This window comes from Nannobrachium achirus, assembly GCF_963921795.1.
Source record: "Nannobrachium achirus genome assembly, chromosome: 6".
NCBI lineage: Eukaryota > Metazoa > Chordata > Actinopteri > Myctophiformes > Myctophidae > Nannobrachium > Nannobrachium achirus.
The window spans coordinates 59,697,004-59,720,015 of record NC_137815.1 but is presented as its reverse complement, the minus strand read 5'-3'; the positions used below and the strand labels follow the sequence as shown (position 1 = coordinate 59,720,015).

Here is a 23,012-nt window from a genome sequence, read left to right as displayed (position 1 = left end):
CAACATATGGTCACACACTATTTCAGTAATATAATTAAATTGAATATTTGTATTTTATTTTTTAATGCAGGGTAATTAAAATGAGTGCATATACAAACATAGGTGTTGAATTAAGTCATTGAGTCATTAAGTGGAAAAGTCATTGGTTTACGATTGGAGACATTGGACTAACAGCTATTTCACAAGGCACTGGATTAATAAACCTTGGCTGTTAGCCTGGTCCGGTGCAGGATAACTTCAGAGCTAAATGTCCGTGGTAACTAATGTGGAATTGATTTCATGAAACTGAGTCAAGGCTAAACATATCCAGGTTAACTGGCTAGGCTAATCAGCAGAGATAACTTAGCTTTCATGAAACCGATTCATCGCTGATCCTGGATAACTTAAGCCAGGATAGGTGATAAATCCAGGCTTAATCCCCAATCTAGGTTTGGTGCAACGGGCCTCTTATTGCAAAAACATTATTATTATTGTTGGTGGTGGTGGTGGTGATGATGATGATGATGATGGTTGTAGCAGCAGTAATATTATACAATTATAACATACCGTAATTACTGATTTCAAGTTCAACTGTATTTCAAAGAGATGCTCTGCCAGGTCTGTCTGCATCCCAATTTTGCATTCATTGAAAAAAAAAGGGAAAGAAAGCAGAGTACAAATGTCAATTTGAGCTGATGTGCGAAAGCCGCTCTCGTCATAAGCCGGTTCCCTGTCACCATGGAAATGTTGTTTACACAGTGCAAATATGTTAATATTGATTTCCCTTGGCATTTGGATTTCGACACTAATTATAAGTTATATCCTAGAGAAGTCCTGCTTTTTGTAAGGGGAGTGACATATCAATCACCCATATAGGGCTGTCACGATCATGAATGTTGACTTGGCATTGAATATTGGAACATAATAATACACATTTAATATCTGTTTGGCGTTTAGGTTTCGTAAACAGAAATTTCACAGGACAGATATGACAAATAACATAAAAATACAAAGAACTGACTGTGACTTATTGTCTCTAATACTGATATTTAATAATTTAGATTATTTAATGTGGAAACAGCCAATCTACAAGTTCACAACGCTTCACGACACGCTGTGAGCATGTTATAGCATGCACGGCTATTTTTATTTGAAATAATTGAAAATGTATCAACGTTTTTCAACATGGAATTGATTATTACGCTTATGCAAACATAATAGTGATTATCTCAAATAATTGTGATTAGGCAAATCTGTAATCATTGTGAAAGGCCAAGAAGACATAAAATCTGTTCTTCTGACTGTAATGTACAGTAAATATCCTTGCGACGGCGTGTGGCTCCCTCCTTGGCCATCTCATTATATTCCCACTCTCGGCGGGATGCTGCAGCCCGTGTTTTGTCATTCATTCATATGCCTTGTAAACATTGGACGAGAGCAGGTGCAGCCACGTTGCAAAAGGCACTGGAGAGGAAATGAGCACAAAAACATGCCTTGTCCCGCCTTAGAGTGTTCCTTCTCCCCGTGGCCCTCTCTCCTGTGCCACCACCCTCTGTTCAGTTTCAACACGCGCGCGCACACGCACGTACGCATGCACACACGCACACAAGCATACACACACACACACACACATAGAGGCACACACACCATGCAAAGCCCAAGCCCTGGCTGAGAGTACATCAATTGGCCCGCTCCACTGTCTCCTGTAGCCTACTGTACCTGTTTCTAACAGCCAGCTGGAGTGCAGGAACATGCTGTGATAAATGGCCGGGCAGTTTGGACGGCATGAGGGAAAGTAAATCCTCCAAGACGATTTTGTCTAATTACCAGCCTACTAACAAGTGGAAGGGTTTGATTCGGCTCAGCAGGGAAATACTAGAGTATGTGTCGGTCAATTTATTAGACTGGTTGAACCCCACCGACGCTCTGATTTGCTATGTGACATCATTCATATCGTCGTTGTCGGGTGGAAACCTTGTATCTCCAAGTTTCAAATTTGTACGTTCTTTCGCAAAGTAAAGCCCTGCTTCATCATACAAGGCTGTCACACAACGCCTCGCGGTGCGAGGCATTGTGTGCTTGTAGATCGGCTGTTTTCACTAGTTTAAATCATTTTTAAAATGATCAATGCAAAACGGTTTTGGACATACAAGGTTTTCAGCCGACAACGACGATATGCAATGTCCTGCTCAAAAGGTCAGCGTGTGTTTGGTTCATTTTGAAACATTTCTACACAGTAATGTGACGCTAGACATATGCTGACATTTAGACTTACAGAGTGCTCATTGATTATAGCAGCCTGACAGTTACAGTTATTGCTAATATGGCCTGCACCCTAACCTACCTCTCTTAAACCCTCTATATATGGTAAACCTGACCTGAGAAAGGGAATGTTCCCTTTATCCGTTATCTAGACTTATGTTCCACCGTTGAGATTTTACTGGTGTCAAGATTTTATTATGCTTTTCGGCTGCTGTGAAATAGAACGATCAAGGAATCCTCATTATGGATTCAGCAGCAGTCCCACTAGAAAGCTGATAATGCTTTGTGTCAGTGATGGAAGAGGTACTCACATGTTTTACTTAAAGTGCCTATGACACGCCTCGAAATTCTCATAGTATGATACAGTAAGTCACGTGGTCTCTCTGAAAACACTATTTTCTGTCACCACACACACACGCACACGCACACGCACACGCACACACACACACACACCCGCGCGCGCACGCACGCACACGCACACGCACGCACACACACACACACACACACACACACACACTGTGATCGTATGAGCGGGGGGAGAAGTCATTCTGAACAGTCAACATTAGCCTACTACCAGCGCTGTAGGATCGTTCCAGTGCTTCCAGTCGATTAGACAGCAGAACATAGCCGCCATTACCTGCGCTAAAAGAAAACGTCCAGAGCACGGGAGGAGAAAGTTAGACACCTGAATTCTAATCTCTGGTGGCTTGTTTGTTTTCGACTTGTACATTTTTAGCGGTAAATATGCCATGAAGTTATACTGTATATATAAATATATATATATAGGGCTGAAGTGGTTGGTGTGTTTTGTAATAATAATGAAAATCTACAAAGTAACTAGTAACTAAAGTTTTCATATAATTGTAGTGGAGGAATAAAAGTACAATATTTATATATATATAAAAAAAGGAAAGGTATTCTCTGGTATTTTGAAAAGATTAACCTTTTCAACAGCATATATTTTTGTTTTATTTTAACCTAAAGACATGGTCCTCTCTTTTTTCCTCCACAGAGCCGATATTCACCTGGATCTTTAACGAGTACCCATCGTTTGTGAAGCAGGATACTCGTCGTTTTATCTCCCAGGAGACGGGGAATCTGTACATCGCCAAAGTGGAACCTTCTGATGTGGGCAACTACACGTGTGTGGTCACCAACACTGTCACAAAGACCCGGGTTCAGGGGCCACCGACGCCACTAGTGCTACGCAGTGATGGTGAGTCACAAGAGGGGGAAAGTGGGACTGAGTTACTAGGGCCCAAGGTGGAGGGGGCTTCATTATTTTATGCTTTAACTATTGAAAAATAGCAGCTTGTAGATCCGCTATTTTTGAAAAGTCGTGAAAAGTTGTGCAAATCTTTGAATATAATGTATTTTTTAAGCGAACATTTGTAACTCAAATTTTACTTCTGGGGGGTCCCTGGAACTAAATGTTTTGAGATGGGGGTCCGTGGTCAAATACATATCATTTTAGGGGTCCTTCACATGAAAAACACTGACATAGAAACATTGTGTTTTCAAAAGATCTTTGAATTGGATTGAATTTGGATTTGAAATATTCTAATTGAAATAGACACATTTTCAAGATCTTTTAAAAATAGCAGATCTACAAGCTCGCAGCGCGGCACTCTGTGCCGCGCTGCTTGTATCTGCTATTTTTCAATAGTTAAAGCACAAAATAATTGTGCGGGGGTCCGCAGTGAATCCTTGTACCCAGGGCCCAGAATTTGGTGTGACAACCCTGATGGTGAGCCCTACACTCACCCACTCTTCATTACCACTGTTACAACGTTTGAAAGTGATATAGTTACTTCTCCCTGAAATGTGCCCTGGATAAACACAGCTCTCTCCTACAGCACTGAAGATACTAGGTTGGTTTATGAAAAAGATGTGTTAAATATTGCAGTGGATTTGCCTCATGGTCATACTAAAAAGTCAATCTTGTTTTTTGGGGGGAAATATAAAGTAGGACAAGTGGACTTAAGGAATACAAATGAAATGCAAAGGTTAATTAGCTTTTTCTTTCCTAATTTCAGCATGTCCTTCAGTATGTTGATCCAGTGCTTTAGGTTGGCCTTATCAAGGCACTCCAGCGGAAAGGTTATCCTCCGCAGCAAGCAATCTAATTGCGGACCTTTGTCCCAGAAAGATGTTTTTTATGTAATCTCACAGAAGACAGTAATATTTGCACTGGCACAGTGGTAATGTGCCTCTGCCCACGCGTTGTGGGTTCCTGTCCATCGTGGTACATCTGGCTTTGGTGAGCGTCTTGGGGTCCCCAAACTAAGGCCCGGGGGCCGGACACGGCCCACCTCCACATTTGACCCGGCCCCCTGAACAATGATGCAAAAAATAATAATAATAAAAATGTTGCTACTACGACCTCACTTTGCCCCAGTCATAGAACGTGAACGTGAGCCCCCCAGAACGGAATAATGGCAAAAATGTTGGGTAAGACTAGATTCTGCTCTGACATGTGAAGCTGAACTTTTACCTAAGATTGTGCAAGGCACAATAGAAACTTTCTTTCTGTGAAGAACCCAGAGAGGGTTATTTGATTTTTATTGATTTCATAAATAGTGTTATTATATATTTCCTGACATATTTTTTTTTCTGTGAAGAACCCAGAGAGGGTTATTTGATCTCAGAAAGGGTTATTAATATATGGTTATGTGTGGTTTTCTGGAAAACAATAAAAGTTTACATTTAGGCACCCCTGCGATCGTCACACTTTTTCTGTTACAAACACTGGAAAAAGTTTGGGGACCCCTGGCGGCCCGGGGGCCACATGCGGCCCCCACCTTCACTTAAAGGGATATTCCACTTTCAAAAAAACTTTTGGTCACTTTATCATCTAATCGGGCTTTTATGAACTCCCTGAACAGTCTTTAATTTACTTCATTCAATATTTAGATATTTGATGTAAATGTTATCTGCCCTCCAGGCCCAGGGCCTCTCCACACATTTATTTTTAATAATTCTTTGGGAAAATGAGAAAAATTAAATACAAAACAAAATTATTAAAAATAAATGAAAAATGTTATCGGAAAAAACACGGTCTGCTCACGTATTAGGAGGGTATTATGAGTCACCAGAAAAAATAATGGGTGTTTTTAATGAATCTATCATGGTTAAAATGGAGTTTGAAGTTACAATGGGTGTGTGTGGGGAGAGGCCCTGGAGCTGGGGAGGCAGAACCATGCCAGGCAGAGTTTTTTTGAAAGTGGAATATCCCTTTAATGCGGCCCTCAGGTTAATATCACAATACTGATATACCAGTAAGACTCCCTAATCGGGAGATAAGCGACCGTCAGGTCGCAACGTGATTTTAGGCCAAAATGTGTAGGAGCAGTGTCCAAAAATGTGTTTGAAAAGATTGGCCTGATGGTGGCGCTCTATTGGACAGATCCCTGTTGATGACATGAGTGCAGACATACTGTGTAGCGATTTGCGTGATTTTAGGGCAAAATCTGTAGGAGCAGTGTCCAAAAATGTGTTTTAAAAAATCGGCCTGAAGGTGGCGCTAAGTATGACAGATCCATGGTGATGACATGAGTGTAGAGCAAGTGTGTACCGATTTGCGTGATTTTAGGTAAAAATTTGTAGGAGCAGTGTCCAAAAATGTGTTTGAAAAAATCGGCCTGATGGTGGCGCTATATGGGACAGATCCATGTTGATGACATGAGTGTAGAGATACTGTGTAGCGATTTGCGTGATTTTAGGGCCAAATCTGTAGGAGTAGTGTCCAAAAATGTGTTTTAAAAAATCGGCCCGAAGGTGGCGCTAAATGGGACAAATCCATGTTGATGAGATGAGTGTAGACATACTGTGTACCGATTTGCGTGATTTTAGGGCAAAAATTGTAGGAGCAGTGTCCAAAAATGTGTTTTGCAAGAATCGGCCTCATGGTGGCGCTAGAAGAGGGCCATGTGAGAATTGATGGGTGGAGCTTGTGGTTTGGCAAAATTTGGCATGGATCGGGGCAACGGTTGCGGAGATATGAGCAGGGCAAAAGTGTGACGTGACGTGACAGACTGACTGACTGACAGACAGGCGGTGGAGGTTTTGATAGTAAGTAACTAAACGCATTTTAAATTAAATCAAAATGTTACATTTCAGGATTCCAATTCAAAAAGAATAACAAATTATTCAGGATTCCTATTCAAAAGAAGCTAAAATAGCAGATCTACAAGCTCAAAACGCGTCGCACGCGACGCGTTTTGAGCTTGTAGATCTGCTATTTGTGCTTCTTTTGTATGAGATACTAGAATGACAAAGTAGGACGTAGCAATTTGCAATGTGGCCCTCTGTAATATAGTGGCCCTTCGCCATCATCAAAGTTGCCCACACCTGGTCTACGCGAACATTGGCCGGTGTTCGGGGAAGGGAAGCTGGGCGGTGGAGGGTGATAATTGTCACTGTACATAATGCTACTGCCTGGGGCGGCACCTGTCAGCAGGGAGTGTTGGGCGGGAGCCTCCCGGTGGGGGCTCCTCAATGGTAGGTGAGTCAGTAGCATACAACCGCAGTGGAGGGACACAGTGTGTGGGGAGGAATCAATTGGCATAACGGCTAAATTGGGGAAGAAAAGGGGTCAAAACCACCATGGAGACTGGGGTTCAAAAGCTCCACGGTGCCTTCGGCTGGGCTGGGTGTTCCAAAGAACACAGCTGGTTGTTTTGCCGCATGGGGAGGGCCGAGCTGTCACTGCATTAGCGACTCCAGCAGGTTGGTTAGGGCTCATGTTCATTGGGAGGAAATGGGGGGAATAAAGGGTGAAAGAAATTATAAAAATAAAAAGATGCAACATTCTTTATTACTTTATTATTGTGGGCTTCAGTTCTCCATTTTATCTGGTGATTGCCAAACATCATTTAATGAGATGAATGTTCAATGTTGACACTGTATGAAATACATTAGATACAGGGAAAGCTTGTCCCATTTGAATATTATTAGTAGCACACGAAGACTACTCTACTAACTCTAGTCTCTGCAACCAATCTATCTAACCTGTAAAGATGGGTAACACAATCTGGTACCTTGCCCAGATAGTACAGATAACTTTTAGATATCTATACTAGCATTTCTAATATGTCTAATTCAATAACTATCATTTACATAACATTTATCTAATTGTGAAAATTGTGGGTCAGCAGCTTTTTTAACTGTCACACTAGACTGGGTGAAATAGCTCTAAGATGAGATGGGTGGTGTGCATAAAGTTTTTAACACAGCTGATATTTGATGAGGTGTATCATGTCACTCACAATGCTTGAGTTAAAAAAAAATCTCCAGGGAATTCATTTTATACATTTCCTACAGTATAATGTTGTTTACCTGATTGTGATATGCAGTGAATTATGTGATTATGTGATGTTTGAACAGATTTGAGAAATCAATTTTCCAAGTGATACCAGAGCAATTCACCCCTTTGGTGAATTCCTTCTTTGTCATTCAAACTTTTATATAATTGATGCTGGGGTAGTGCTCTAGTATCAAACCATCAATACCAACCAAGAGGGTCACATTAAACAGGTGTCTCCTACAAAAGGTTATGGAATAAGACAATTACTAGTCCTCTTATAACTGTCTCTTTAACATAGGTTATAGGGCTGTGGTTCCACTCCAGTATTGGACAGGTCGTGATAAGGATCTGAATTAGCTTTCACAGTCTTTCAGGGAAACACCCAGATAACACATGCCTCACAAAATCAAAGAGATTACATTTGCCTGTTTCCTCCACCTCGAGAGCCATTTTTACAGAGCAATGTTTTAACAGTACTGTTGAAAAAGACTGTTGTAAAACAGCTTCATTTGAAACCATGAATAGTAGAGCTTTTTACTGGCACCATTGAAGGTAAGCCAAATTAGTAGAAATATAGAAAGGGGCACTCAGTGGAGGCACACTCCTCCATCATTATGTCTATGTGATCTGTAATGACATGTTTTTGGCATTGTGCACTTACGAAAAGGCATTTAACTTGTACAGGAAATCAGTAATACAAATTAGGGCGTAAATGTAAATGACAGTGGCCCCCATGTCTGTCCAAATTGTCATTAAACGAAATAGAACTAGAAGCAGTGCTCTTCCGAGCAAAGGTCTCCACCAGGCCAGGCGTTCTGGTGGTGCTGTAATAGGCCAATGTAAAAAGCGTGGCATGTGTTCTTCACCAATCTTAGACCTTTCATGGCGCCACCATGAGGCTGATTTGAACATTTTCTAGTGTAATGTCTTCCTTGGCCTTTTGTGAATGTGCGTGCACAATTTAATTACAATTGCACGCTGTGTTCATGATTTGAGGCATTTTGTTCGAAACGGATCAATCCTGCAAAGTTTGGAGGCCAATGTTAGCCAATCAGGAAGGAATATTGAATATGGGACAGATCGGTCTTGATCATATGACTGTAGAGATACTGTGTATTGATTTGTGTTAATTTTGGGTAAAATCTGAAGGAGTAATATCCAAAAATGTGTGTTACATAAGTCGGCCTCCTGGTGGCGCTATAAAAGGCTGATGTGAAAAATACAAGGAGACGGTTTTTCCTTGGCCTCTAGGGAGTGCGCTTACAAAGTTTGAAACTGATCGGTGGAGTTATAGGTAAAACCACGAATTGGCCTGTTATAGCGTCACCATGAGGCTGATTTCAAAAATGTGAAGTGACATTTCTTCCTCTGCCTAGTGGGAACGTGTGTGCGCGATTTCATGTTAATTGCACTTTGTGATTTGAGGCATTTTGTCCAAAACGGACCAATCTTACAAACTTTGCAAGCCAATCTTAGCCAATCAGGATGGAATATGGAAAATCAGACAGATCCGTGTCGATCACATGACTGTAGAGATACTGTCTACCGATTTGCGTGATTTTTTACTGGCCAAAAGGTAGTTTTGCACAAATTGGCCTCCTGGTGGCGCTAGAACAGGCTCATGTGAAAAATGTGGGGCAGAGGTTCTGAATTGGCATCCAGGGAGTGCGCTTACAAAGTTTGAAACTGATCGGTGGACTTAAAGGTAAAACCACAAATCGGCCTGATATAGCGCCACCATGAGGCTGATTTCAAAAATTTGAAGTGGCATTTCTTCCTCTGCCTTGTGGGAACGTGTGTGCGCAATTTCGTGATTATTGCACTCTGCGTTTGTGATTTGAGGCATTTTGTTAAAAACTGCCCAATCCTGCAAATTTTGGAAGCCAATCTTAGCCAATCAGGATAGATTATGGAAAATCAGACAGATCCGTGTCAATCACATGACTGTCGAGATACTGCCTAGTGCCTACCGATTTGTAGGATTTTAGACAAAATCTCTAAGAGTAGTGTACAGAAATGTGTTTTGCAAACATCGGCCTCATGGTGGCGCTAGAACAGGGCCATTTGAAAAATGTGGGGCAGAGGTTCTGAATTGGCATCCAGGGAGTGTGTGTGCTCATTTTGGCAGCGACCGGGCCAACGGCACCGGAGATTAGCTGGTAACAAACTCGAAGGACGGACGCACGGACGCACGCACAGACGGACAGGGGAGAAAACATACTCTCCCCCAAGCCTTCGGCTGGTGGAGACAATAAAGCAGTTAGAAGCTGTCAGCCAAAGTGTGGCTATATTCAGTCTATGAAAGTCATACATACACAGCAATTTTAAGTGCAAATTGTGGTTGCCCCGGTAGGCTACAAGGGTTGCAGCCGCCAAGACCCGAGGAATCCGCAGGGGAGAATAGTGTTGCTATGACATACGATACAGTCATAGTAGTAGTTGTTTCACATTTGTGGCGTCCCTATGTTCAAAGCTGAAAGGATATGCACTCTAACAGAGGCCCTGCAACATTTGATTCAAGCTTGGGACTCCATTGATAGATGGTCATTTTGTTCAAACTAGCCCTTACCCGTTCAAAGATATGAGCTCCAAAATGATGTGCAGTGTGTGGGTTATGGGATGCACTGTGCACACAGTATATGAGGGATGGAAAGTAACTTTAACTGGTGCTTGCATGATGTAGGAGCATCAATGTAAGAAACCCGTTTCGTTTAATGGCTACAGAGATACTGTCCCCCCCCCCCCCCCCCCAGCCCGCCCGCCCACCCGCCTGCACACACACCCGCCTGCCTGCACATTTTAATTCTTTATTTGAATCCACAAATTACAATTAATTTACAGGGAAACAAATATTAACGGGCTTTGATATTTCATGGACACTTCATGGATATACATAGCACCTTCTTCTCCACACAGACAAACTGCCCATAACTGCTGAAACAGAGCAGTATTGTGACAGCTGTTTGGCCTTGGCCTTTGTCATGCCAGCGATTGCTAGACCACTCTTGGTCAATTTATGTACATGGCCCAGGCTTCCAAATATGAGTATAGAGAAACGACATCTATACCCAAGATCTGTTATGATTTCAAGCAGCGGACAAGCAACATTTTGCCTCAAGCTAGATGCAGAATAGATGTGCCTCATGCTAGATGCAGAATAGATAGTAGATACACCATAAAAATGCTAATATACAGCATATGATTTGTGAAAGTGACAAACGGGCTTCACAGTTATGCAAGAGGAGTATCCATCGCGCCTCTAGCCTAGTTCAGGCCGGTCCGGTGCATCTCAGAAATAGGACTTGAATGTGTAGAAGGAGCGTACTGGAGCAATCACGGACTTTTAAAGCCTTTTTATTGATACAGGGTACAGGCAAAAGTGACAACGTTTCGATGTCAATACATCTTCACAGTTATGTCAGGTGTGTTCATATGCTTATGGTGATGCGATTTCAGATCAATTGCTCCAGCCACCGAGGAGAAACGCTGTGACAGACAGACACTCACTCACTCACTCAGACATTCGCAAAATTATAGTATAGATGGGCCCTTCCCACCAATTTGGGAAGACAATTACAGCCAAACAGTATGGACTATCAAATAAAGCAATAATTCCCAAGAGGCCATAGCAGATCTACAAGCATAGCAGATGTACAAGCTCACAACGCATCGCGATGCGATGCGTTGTAAACTTGTAGATTGGCTATTTTCAAATGGCCACGGTATAAGATAGGGCTGAAGTGATTCATGTCTATGTTTATAATATAATTTATGCCTGCGAAGTAACTAACTAAAGTTTTCAAATAAATGTAGTGGAGTAAAAGTACAATATTTGGATCTGAGATGTAGTGGAGTAGAAGTAAAAGTATTGGAAATTGGAAATTCTCAAGTAAAGTACAAATACCTCAGAATTGTACTTAAGTACAGTACTTAAGTAAATGTATTTAGTTACTTTACACCACTGGAATTGGGCTGTTATACAGTTGCACCACCATGAGTCTGATTTTACGAATATTCAAGGATTCAGGTCCTTGGCATGCAGCATGCACAAGCAATTTGACACTGATCATTGTAGTAGTAGTTTGTGAGATTAGCCACATGCAGACACAGACAGATGGGATAAATCATCTCCGGTCGCTGCCTTCGGCCTGGCGGAGAGAAACATTCATGTGACGAGAAATTCACACATCTGTCCGAAAGATGATGGACAGTTTTGATTTGTTGACATGAAGAAGTCAAACAACCTAGAAAGCCAGAATCAATAATACCATTTCCCCACTCATTGAGTGACAAATACTGCAACTGCTCTGCTGACAGTCGGTGGCAGAAAGACTTTGTGGATGTAATGACAGCACCCATTTGGGATTCTAGTTCATAGCTGTAAGCACACATTTCACAGGGATGTAAAATATCAAGCCTTCTGAACAGTCAGATCCGGAATGTTAATTACCATCTGCGACAGCCATACACAGCATGGCTGGTATTGTTTTCACCTTCTGAATGTGTGAGTGTTTATACAGTATATCTGTCTGTGAACAGATTTTGTTTGTTGTAGTGTCACAATGCGTAGCCTGCAAGTTAGTTCGGGCAGAGACACTCGAGAGGTTTTACATTATGCGCTTGTTTGCTCCCACCACCATCGCAGCACCACCAGTGGGCTCTCTGCCCCTGGGGGGACATTATGTGCATATCTCCCCGCTCTTAAAATGTTGTATTTCTAATGTGCTGAGCAGAGAGTAATATATATATTGCAGAGCCTGAACGCCAAGATCAAATAATGTATAAAAAAAAAAGTATAAATATTTATTCATAAATAAATAAATGTTTTCAATCTGTGAGTTCTATCTGCCTGAACTGTGCAAGTTGTGTACTTGAGATCAAAAAGAAAGGCTGAGTTCAACGATGGGTGTATGTGGTCTGAGCCAGGCACCAGAACGATGCCGTAAACCAACATTTTTCATGTCAAGGTCCATTATTTATTCTGCATTTGAGCCACAGACCACAGATTTTAAGAGATTCAGCCTCTCAGACCAGAAACGTAGAATATTTTCTTGGATAAGATTTTGTGCACAATTCCGTGCTGTATTGATGTGGTACCATAGAAGAGATAACAGGCAAACTTTGACCAAAATAACAATTCTTCAACATTCTCTAATTGTGTAGGCTTCTTGTAAATTAATGCAGGTGTTTTAGAATAATTTAAAGGAGTAGTTCACCCCCCAATTCTTTTTTTCTATTGATTACTCATGCTATGGGGTTCAATAATATTTTTGAGTTTTTGTTGCAGTCATTTTGGGGGTGAACTACTCCTTTAACTCTTGAGAGTGTAAAATGAAACCAAATGGACCGGATCCTTTCATTTTACGCTCTCAAGAGTTAAAGATCTAATAATGGTCCATTAGTGTGGGGATTAAGGGGAGCAAATGCTAATTTCGTGCAATTTTGACTTAAAGCACGAAATTTTGCACAGATGTAGCCCAGGGCTTGCTCTAATGATTTAGCTAGGGCGCCCGAGTCTGCGACCTTCGAGGTCGCCACAGCGGCCAAATCAAGTTGGACTCCCATTGACTTTCTATACAGGAGGAAAATACCCAGATTTTTTTTTCTTTTCTGGGTATTTAAGGAGGATCTGAGGGGTCTAACTAGGGGTTTGTCATGATGCTGAATCCATTGCAGGCCTTTGTTTTGCACAAAAAACATTCAGTGGGCTAGAAATGGCCTCAGAAAACAATACACGTATGGGTGAGTATTCATGTTAGTCGGAGGCCTTAGGGTTTTTTTTTCTCGTGCTAATCAGTCTAAAAGTGCAACATTTTGCACAGATGTAGCTCAGGACATGCTCTAATGATTTAGCTAGGGCGCCCGAGTCGGCGACCTTCGGGGTCACCACAGCACCAACAAAACTCTGAAAAGTGATGACTCATCACTTTTCATCACTAAAGTCGATGGGAGCCCAACTTGATTTGGCCGCTGTGGCGACCCCGGATGTTGCAGACTCGGGCGCCCTAGCTAAATCATTAGAGCATGCCCTGAGCTACATCTGTGCAAAATTTTGAACTTTTAGACTGATTAGCACGAGAAAAAAAAACCCTAAGGCCTCCGACTAACATGAATACTCACCCATACGTGTATTGTTTTCTGAGGCCATTTCTAGCCCACTGAATGTTTTTTGTGCAAAACAAATGCCAGCAATGGATTCAGCATCATGACAAACCCCTAGTTAGACCCCTCAGATCCTCCTTAAATACCCAGAAAAAAAAAAAATTCTGGGTATTTTCCTCCTGTATAGAAAGTCAATGGGAGCCCAACTTGATTTGGCCGCTGTGACGACCCCGAAGGTCGCAGACTCGGGCGCCCTAGCTAAATCATTAGAGCAAGCCCTGGACTACATCTGTGCAAAATTTCGCGCTTTAAGTCAAAATTGCACGAAATTAGCATTTGCTCCCCTTAATTATACCAACTCTCCATCATTTAGCTTGGGACCACCTGGAACCCCCTCAATGACCACTGGTGGTCCCTGGACCATATACTGGCATGCTGAGACCTTTTTTTACATTAGCATTGCTACAACATGTTTTCACCAATTTCCCCTTGGAAGTGTAATATCAAGCCCAGATGTAAAATATGTTGCAAATGCAACACACTGTGGGGTTGCAGATCATCTATTTTTGACGTGCAACACCTTATAAATTAGGCTGTGTGTCCGCTGGAGAACTAACTACCACTACCCTTTTCCTCTCCTCAGTTCTTCAAAAGGAAGGAGGCACTGTTTGAGCATTCTCCAACAGAGCTGCAGAGAGCACCACATGTTTTAAGCACAGAGGCTATTGAGCGCTAGATGGTTAAAATATTCTAAATTTTGAGCAGCGGGGCGCTGTGCTTCAAACGTGTTTTCAACTTGTCATACGAGAACAGCAGGGGTCCCGGCCAGAACTTCCACACGGCATCTGTTGAGCACTTAGCTGAAATAGAAATGCCTTGTGGGCGCAGGTTCCTGCCCCTGGGGTTGGAGCCTTTGAAGGTGTTTGTTAATATCCCCGTGTATTAATCAAACTAAGAATATTTCAGATATTTCAACCCTGCTTTAACTCTAGTGGCGGGGCTCTAAGGATGGCAGCGTCAGAAAACTACTGGCTGGATTGCCTTGAAATATGATGTGCACGTCCTTCATGCTCCCCAGAGGATGGACCCTATGCTTCACTAGCAGGGCTTTAGTCTTGTACACACTGACTAAAGCTTTTGTCTTTTGCATTTATCCTTCAGGTGTGATGGGCGAATATGAGCCAAAGATCGAAGTTCAATTTCCAGAGGTTGTCCACGTGGCCAAAGGATCCACTGTAAAACTGGAATGCTTCGCACTGGGGAAGTATGTACACCTCAAGCTTACCACAGCTCACTGGCATATTAAAAGAAAAATGTTAGTTGAAAGCCAGCGTAATAATTTTCCTGTGTGTCAACCATGCACCTATTAGATAATAGTTTCAGGCTTCATCTATAAGTAATCCGGTCCCATCCTCTTTTACAGTACACTTTAAGACATAATAAGACAGAATAAAGCCATAATAAGAAATAATGTGTTGGTAATTAGAGCTAATATATTTTATTAGACAGAAACAAAGACAGAATAGTAGAAAGAGAGAATACATTATCTGGCACCGGCACCTGCCGCGGAGCTGCAGCGGCAGACACTGCTGCACGACCGGCAGTTTGACCAGCAGTCGCACTGCAACGCCGGCGATAGGACCAGCAGTCCCGGCAGTAGGACCGGCGGCCGCCCCACGGACCGGCAGGTCCCGTAGCGGTAAACTGCCCGTCTGTGCGGTGGTGGCTGCCGCGGCAGTTACCAGCGATGCCGGTCCTACCTACCGTTCCGTGCGGCGGCCGCCGGTCCTACTGCCGGGACTGCCGGTCGAACTGCTGGTCCGCGCGGTGGCCGCCAGTTCTATCAGCGGCAATGCAGCGCGACTGCCGGTCGAACTGCTGGTCGTGCGGCGGTACCTGCCGCTGCCAGATAATGTATTCGCTCTTTCTGCTATTCTGTCTTTGTTTTTATCTAATAAAATAATATTAGTTCTAATTACCAACACATTATTTCTTATTATAGCTTTATTCTGTCTTATTCTGTCTTATTATGTCTTAAAGTGTACTGTAAAAGAGGATGGGACCAGTAATCCTTAAGTCTTTAGTTAAAGGGGCCCCACCATGAATTTCACATTTTTATTATTTTTTTCTTGTTTTTTGGTCTTCCCAGTGTCTCTTCCAGCCCAAAAAAACTCTAAGCCTTGCCTTTCATTTCAGTGATTTTCTGAATGGGCATTTCTGAATGTAATGGTACTCTTTTGAAATCGGCCCCTTGCTTATGTCACAAAGGGGCTCATTTCCCCCCCAACCATGAGGTAAAGTGGTATTAAATTGGCTTGAATTAGATTGACTCTACATGGTTCTCATCGTGGTACCATGCTAATCTTCTCTGTATCGTTCCAATTTTAGCCCAAAGACAGCGCCCTGTTGCCAACAAAGGGCATTTTGGTATTGCATCTGAAATGGCTTGGAATTAGAGACAGGCAGAACATGAAATGTAAATATCCGAGTGGTTATTTAGGCTAAAACCTGTATAAAACTGTATTATGGACCAATATTTATATAAAATATATATTTTGAAAAGCATGGTGGGGCCCCTTCTGTGCCAATGACGTCTCTATGACGTTTTTTTTTTAAACGTTCAGTGCCAATGACGTCTTTGACGTCTTTTGTGTTTTTTGTATAGAAAAATAAAATAAAATAAAAAATCATTTTTTTTTTTTTTTTTTAAGATGTCAAAATGACCTGAGATCAGAGAGATGGTTTTCTCTGTTTGTGTGTTGGCTCCCTCGTTTAGCTGATTGAGAAAATGTGTGTCCATTCTAGTGGATGGACACTTTTTTTCATTCAAACAGCTCTATCTCTGGAACCATTTGTCTGATTGACAAAATTCTTGACAAAAAAAAACATTTTTTTTCATTGCATAGCAAAGAAAAACATACAAAATCAGGGCACAGCTACCTTGGAGCCATTTTGGGCATTTGGCACAGAATGAGTTAAAAGGCAACTTTTCTGGGGTTTTCTTTATAACACTGTGTGTGCACTACAGTCAAAGCTAGGTATGGGTGGAAACCAATTACTGCAATAGCCCTATTGTGTTCTATGAGCAAGCTAGATCTTTCAACGTATGAATCTTGTGTTCTGTCTACTCCTTCATCGTTTCGTATGAATCTCTCACATTTCATTTCTCTAGCCCTGTCCCCTCTATAAACTGGAGGCGGGTAGACGGAGTCCCCTTTGCCAGGAAAGTGGACGTGAGGAAAGCCAGTGGTGTCCTGGAAATCCCGTACTTCCAGCAGGAGGACGCTGGCACGTATGAATGTGTGGCCGAGAATTCCCGTGGGATGAACACCGTAAAAGGAAAGCTCTCTTTCTACGGTAGGTTGATCCTGTAGTGCATGAATATTTGACCAGAGTGGGCTGCATGTCAGATGTGCGCATACTGAGCCTGAGCGACACCAAAGGCACACATAACTAGTCCTATAGCAGTGTCAGTGAACACTGTACCGTACATATTTGTTGTATGCGACATTAAAATGATTAAAGGCTGTCAGCCATGATGCCTCTAATATTTTTATCCAGATTAAAGGAGTCATGCGGATGAGGCTGAGCCCTTGGGTATGACCTTGTTGGTGAGCGTTGTATTAGGTTCCAGCAGATGGCATCATGATTGACAACGAACTTGACTGGAGATCAGAGCCGTTAACTGTACTATACTTAGACTAGAGTCACATATGTCTGATAAATAATCTGCACCAGAGCTTCTGGATGAGCAGGAAGGGGGTTACCAGAATTATTCATCGTCTCGTATATTACGGAGTTGGAATCTGTCCTGTAGAATGCAGGTAATAAGGGGCCATGATTGCTATTACCAAAAAGCGAGGGAGTGTCCTTTCTGAAATGAGATTGATACTGGCTCATACACAATTATTAATAGCAGAAAGGTGACATACTGGTGTAAATGCTGGCACCTTCGAAAGATTACTGGCTAATTTGAATCATTGGTTTAAATAGAAAATAAATGAAAAATTAACAATTTTTCCACACAAATACTTTTTACACAAAAGTCACATTTCTTTTAAATGAAAGTAAAAATGAAAGTGTATATGAAAATTGCATTTTCCCAAAATGCAGAAACAGAAATAGACTCAGCTCCCTTCTATAGTACGGCCAATGGCATTTAGTACACTATTGTTAATGATTGCATGATGTTATGTCCATATTATGTCTGGCTATTTAAGCAGTTTTATGGACTCCAAATGGACAGTTGCGACCAGTGTACTGTATGAGACTGCATTGTTCTTAAAGCATGTGCCTTCAGGCTATCCAGACCAAAGGGATTTCTTTCTCCCTCCTGGAAACCCTCTGCTGCATGTTTAATGACCCACTTGCAAAAATAACTCGTCGGGCTGCGTGTATGTTTAATCATACTTGTTGTGCCATTGTATATTTTTGGTCAGAGGACCATAATGCTGTATATTCACAGATTCAGCCATGCAGTATATCACGCATGAATCTAGTATATTTCTCTTAATGGCTGTATTTTTAGATTTTGCGCGTTTATACAATCTCTCCACTGTCATTAAAACATTACAGAGCTCACTTGAATAATTGAGTCAGCCATCACTTGCCAGAGTCGTGCAGGTGCTCTGCACGACCATAAAGGTGAACGTTTCACTGTAGATTAATCATCCACCCTGGCATGCTGATGCGTGTCTAATTCTAGACATTTTAGTTGAATGTCAATTCTAATGATTAAGTGTTCTGGAAACGTTGAAGGCAATTATAAAATGCAGTAGGCAACAGTTCTCGTGTTTCATATTTCTTGCAACAATTAATGAATGAATTAATGAATAAATTAATTAATTGATGCAATTAATACATTAATAGTTTTTCTTTTTCTTTTCTTTTCTTTTTTATTTTTGTGGGTTGGCTATTTGGCAATGGCTCATTGTTTAAAGGGGCCACACCATGCTTTTCAAAATATATATTTTATATAAATATTGGTCCATAATACGGTTTTATACAGGTTTTAGCCTAAACAACCATTGGGTTTTTTTGGGGGCTGGAAGAGACACTGGGAAGACCAAAAAACAGGGGTGGGTCTTCGATCGCGGCTTGAAAAGACCTGACCACTGACCAGTAACACATCGCTACTCTCTTGTAATATCACACTTATCACAGCTCAGGCACAGATCAGTGGTCCACGGTTTAGCTGCTCTAGTAGTTTAGAGCGTGTTGTTTTCACACATAGAATACCTTTTGACACTTTTCGCCCCAGAGCACTTCTAACATCCAAGTAATTTACTGTGTCCTGAGAACACACACAGCAACAACTCTTCAGATATCAGACCAACGCACAATAGATGTAGGGCAAAAAATGCTGTGTTTAAGCTACAAGCTCAGTAATGGATGAGAGCCAAAGTATTGTAAAACACTTTGGTGGAACATGGTGCCTTTTTGTGTGCAGGGGCTGTTAGTTGTGTTAGGTGCAAGTAGCATGATTAGTAAAATAAATAAACATATCTACTACTATATATACACATTTTAAATGTTTTGACTCATATTGGATGTTGTAGATACTTTGTATTCTCCACCCTTGTTCAGTAATGTGTGAGTTTGTGGCATTATTTATCTAAAAAGAGCTTTCCTTGCAAAAATAACCTGTAAACTGATAGCAAACTTGACAAGTAGTTTGTCACATTCCCTCTTTATAGGGCACTTCACTGTAGATATTGTTTACACCGGAAATAACAAAATGTCAAATATTGCAGGTACAGAAACATGCAGGTTCTGCATGTTTCTGTAACTTTAGTCCGGTGGTTCTTAACCTTTTTTTCTTGGAGCCCCCCCCTTCTTACTTCTGACACAGGCTGAGACACCTCTAATACGCGCACGGCCGCACGCATACACACACTTGTGTCATTCAAACATGTTAACCACATAAGCCGTACAGTATACTTCTCGTATGATGAATAGCAAAAAATAGCTTGTAGATCTGTTATTTTAGCTATTTTTGAAACTTTTCGACAAAAACGTTCTATATTTTAGACTAGCCTGGTAATTCACATTTCCATTTCAATTCCGCAGAATTCTGAGGAATTCACATTTGTCGTGGCCGGGATGGTTTACCAATTACCAGGCAAATTTTACCCCAAAATTACAAGTTATGCTTTTATGCAACATGTTTAAAATGTTGGACTATCTTCGAAACAGGCTTCACAACAAACGTTTGTACTATGCACAAGCCTGACATCATCAATCACTGTCTTTGTTATGCTGTACAGTATTCAGTTTGCATGATTGGTTGATGTGTTTGTTACTGTTGGCATCTCATCTGTCAGTAGGGAGTGATTGGATGGTAGTTAGAGGGTCCTGTAGAACATTTGAAGAATACAGAATGTCTGCTTATTATATTACTTGTATTATACATAAGCATGAAGCCAGAGAATGGTGTCTACATTTACTTGCACTCATTCAAAATATGTGAGCTACTGTTGGTCAGTGGCTTTCAAAGTGGGGTCTGTGGCCCCCAGGGGGACTGCCACGGGGCACCAGGGCTTCAGTGTTTTTTGTTTTTTTTTCCATAAAATTATTGTGTTAGTTTATGATTTTTAAATAGCAGGTCTACAAGCTCACAATGTGTCAAGCTTTTTGTTTGTGTGTAGCCATTTCACAAAAGGTGGTCTATGGTTTTGATCATGACATTTGATGGAAAGCAAAGCAGACTGTGACAGTGTTATAATTTGCAGCCCCACATACTTCAACAAATCAAATTCTTATTATTTTGGGGGAAACCTTCTTTTTTACACCACAAATGACTCAAAAACTAGAGGCTTGAGAATAGCATGATACATACAGACAGTTAGCATTGTGATCAATAATGTTAAAGTTCAAAACACTGCTGCCCATCCAGCGGGTTAAACTAAAGGCTAAAATCTCACCAAGACAGAGCAAGTCACAAATAGTAACGTGTGCTGTGTCCATTTATCTTGGTTACAGTAATATGGATCATCTCTTGGTTTCCTTCCAAGTTGCTCTGTCTGTCATTTGACCCCCATCCCCCTTTAGTAATGCTGTGTCAGCTGTCAACAATAACTCATCTAAGGGCGTTTCACAATTTTCCATTATTTACAAGAGCCTTCCGCGGTGGATGCACTTCACCCTCGACCACTATACAGCAGAGCCCGGGAGCCTGCTGTCAACAGCCAAGGCTGATTTGTCCCTCTTTGCTACAGGTCTGCTTTCCTTTCTGATGCGCTTTGTCACTCTCTTCCTCTCTGTTCCTCTCGCTCCCCCCCCCCCCCCCCCCTGTCTGCAGGAGGTGATAACAATCTGTAATCTTATTTTGAACTCCTTTGGAAATTAAGCCTTTGAGACATTCGTCAGCAGTGTAAGCCAATGGGGAGAATCAATAACGCCTGTTGTCGGGCGGAAACCTTGTATGTCCAAAGCCTTTTTTATTAGCCTTTTGTAATAAAAATCAAAAAATAAATTGTGAAAATAGCCGATCTACAAGCACACAACTGTGCGCTTGTAGATCTGCTATTTTCACTAGTTGTGCAACGGTGTTAAATGATGAGGCAGGGCTTTAATTTACAAAAAAAAAAAAACATGCAAATTTGAAACTTGAAGATACTGTAGGAAGTTTCTGCCCGACACTGACGATAAGGGTATCTCACCTGCCGCCCCAGAAGTATGAAATCGTGGCTGTCTGTCTGCATGGATGACATGAAGGCAACGGTGTCTATGGTGGCTGTCACTGACAGTTACATATTGTCGTTGTCGGGTGGAAACCTTGTATCTCGAAAACCTTCCTTTTTTTGTTGTTATTTAAAAAACGATTTAAAATAGTGAAAATAGATGATCTACAAGCACACAACGCCTCGCATCGCAAAGCCTTGTGTGCTTGTAGATCAGCTATTTTCACTACTTTTGTATGATGAAGTAGGGCTTTAATTTTCGAGAAAAAAAACATACACATTTTAAACTAGTGACGATATTGTCATAGATTTCTTATATTTTATCCAGACAAATAAATGGTGTGCTTTCATAGGCCTTTCAATAAATCTGGACACATTTTCAAAATAACTGCAAAAAGGAAATTTGTGAAATTACACTTAATGTATAAATAAATAAATGAACACACAATGACGGCATTGTCACTTGCTCAGATTCTGCCTAGACCACAACTACAGTATGTTTTATATATTTATGTTTTATATATTTATATTTTATATATTTATATTTATATCCGGCGTAGATTGGTTCTACACAACAAAAATAGCCAACACATTGTGAGCCTGTACTGTAGATCACCTATTTTCAGCATGTGACACAGTCATACTGTATGTTTCAGTATTAATCAGGGTCTAGCGGATTCAGGAAGTATAGAATAAAACGGGCGTTCCCAAACTTTTTTCAGCTTGAGACCCAAAAGAGAAATTCTGGGTCTCCCCAGAAAAAACATTATGAATTAACCAATTAGGGCACGGTCACACCGAAGTTTAATTCTACCCATGAGGGCAGATTCTGCCAATGCTTTTCAATGGGAACAGAGTGGTTTCTTGCCATTCGCAGATACAATTAAAAAAAAGCTCCATTCCCATTGAAATGCATTTGCAGAATCCGCCCTCATAGGTAGAATAAAAATGCTTAAGCTCTATTTACATTTTTTTTAAATAGTGAAAATACGGACCACGAATCACGATACGACACTGTTATTTTCACTATTTGTATGTTTCAAATTGATTGATTGATTTCTTTTTTTGAATATTTCTGAAATTCATTTGAAAAATGTTTGACTTTTACTATAACTTTGTAGGCCACTTTACCTAACATTACTCGCGATCCATGCAAATAGGCATACAACCCCAATTTATTTTTCTCAAGTTATTTTTTTTTTTTATCATTTTTATCCCATTTTGTAACCCATTTTCACCCAGTGCCAATTGCCTATGTAATCCTGGGCTCTGCTCTCCCTCTGCCCCACCTGGGGAGACAACGGACTGACCTCGTGCTTCCTTCTATGCATGTAGTCCAAGTTGCTTCTTTTCACCTGACAGTGGGGATTTCCCCGGTTTGGACGTAGCGCGTGTAAGGAACACGTTATTCCAACCAGTTCCTTTCCCCTCCATATTTTTGTGAGGCTATCTACCCTAGGAGACACAGGGAGAAAATGCAAACTCCACACAGAAAGGCCCTTTTGCCAACCCCACCTAGGGTGTGGGTGCTGATGACGCGGAGGAGGGAACACGCCCCCAGCGCCCACAGCGCCCCCCGGCGAATCAAGCCCAGGACCTTCTAGCTGTGAGGCGACAGCACTAACGACTCCACTACCGTGCCCCCTTCTCATGTCATTGAGAAGAAACGGATGCCGGTTCAT

General features: G+C 41.5%; 1 protein-coding gene across 1 annotated transcript in view; it reads left to right on the top strand.

Moving 5' to 3' along the window:
* cntn4 (contactin 4) overlaps positions 1-23,012 on the top strand; it is a gene marked incomplete at its 5' end in the record, with an annotated part of 181,972 nt that overhangs the window by 75,594 nt on the left and 83,366 nt on the right. The window contains 3 exons of the mRNA XM_080728858.1: positions 3,254-3,457; positions 14,810-14,912; positions 16,821-17,005. Coding sequence (XP_080584984.1) covers positions 3,254-3,457; positions 14,810-14,912; positions 16,821-17,005 — 492 coding nt within the window. The remainder of the gene's footprint in view (positions 1-3,253; positions 3,458-14,809; positions 14,913-16,820; positions 17,006-23,012) is intronic.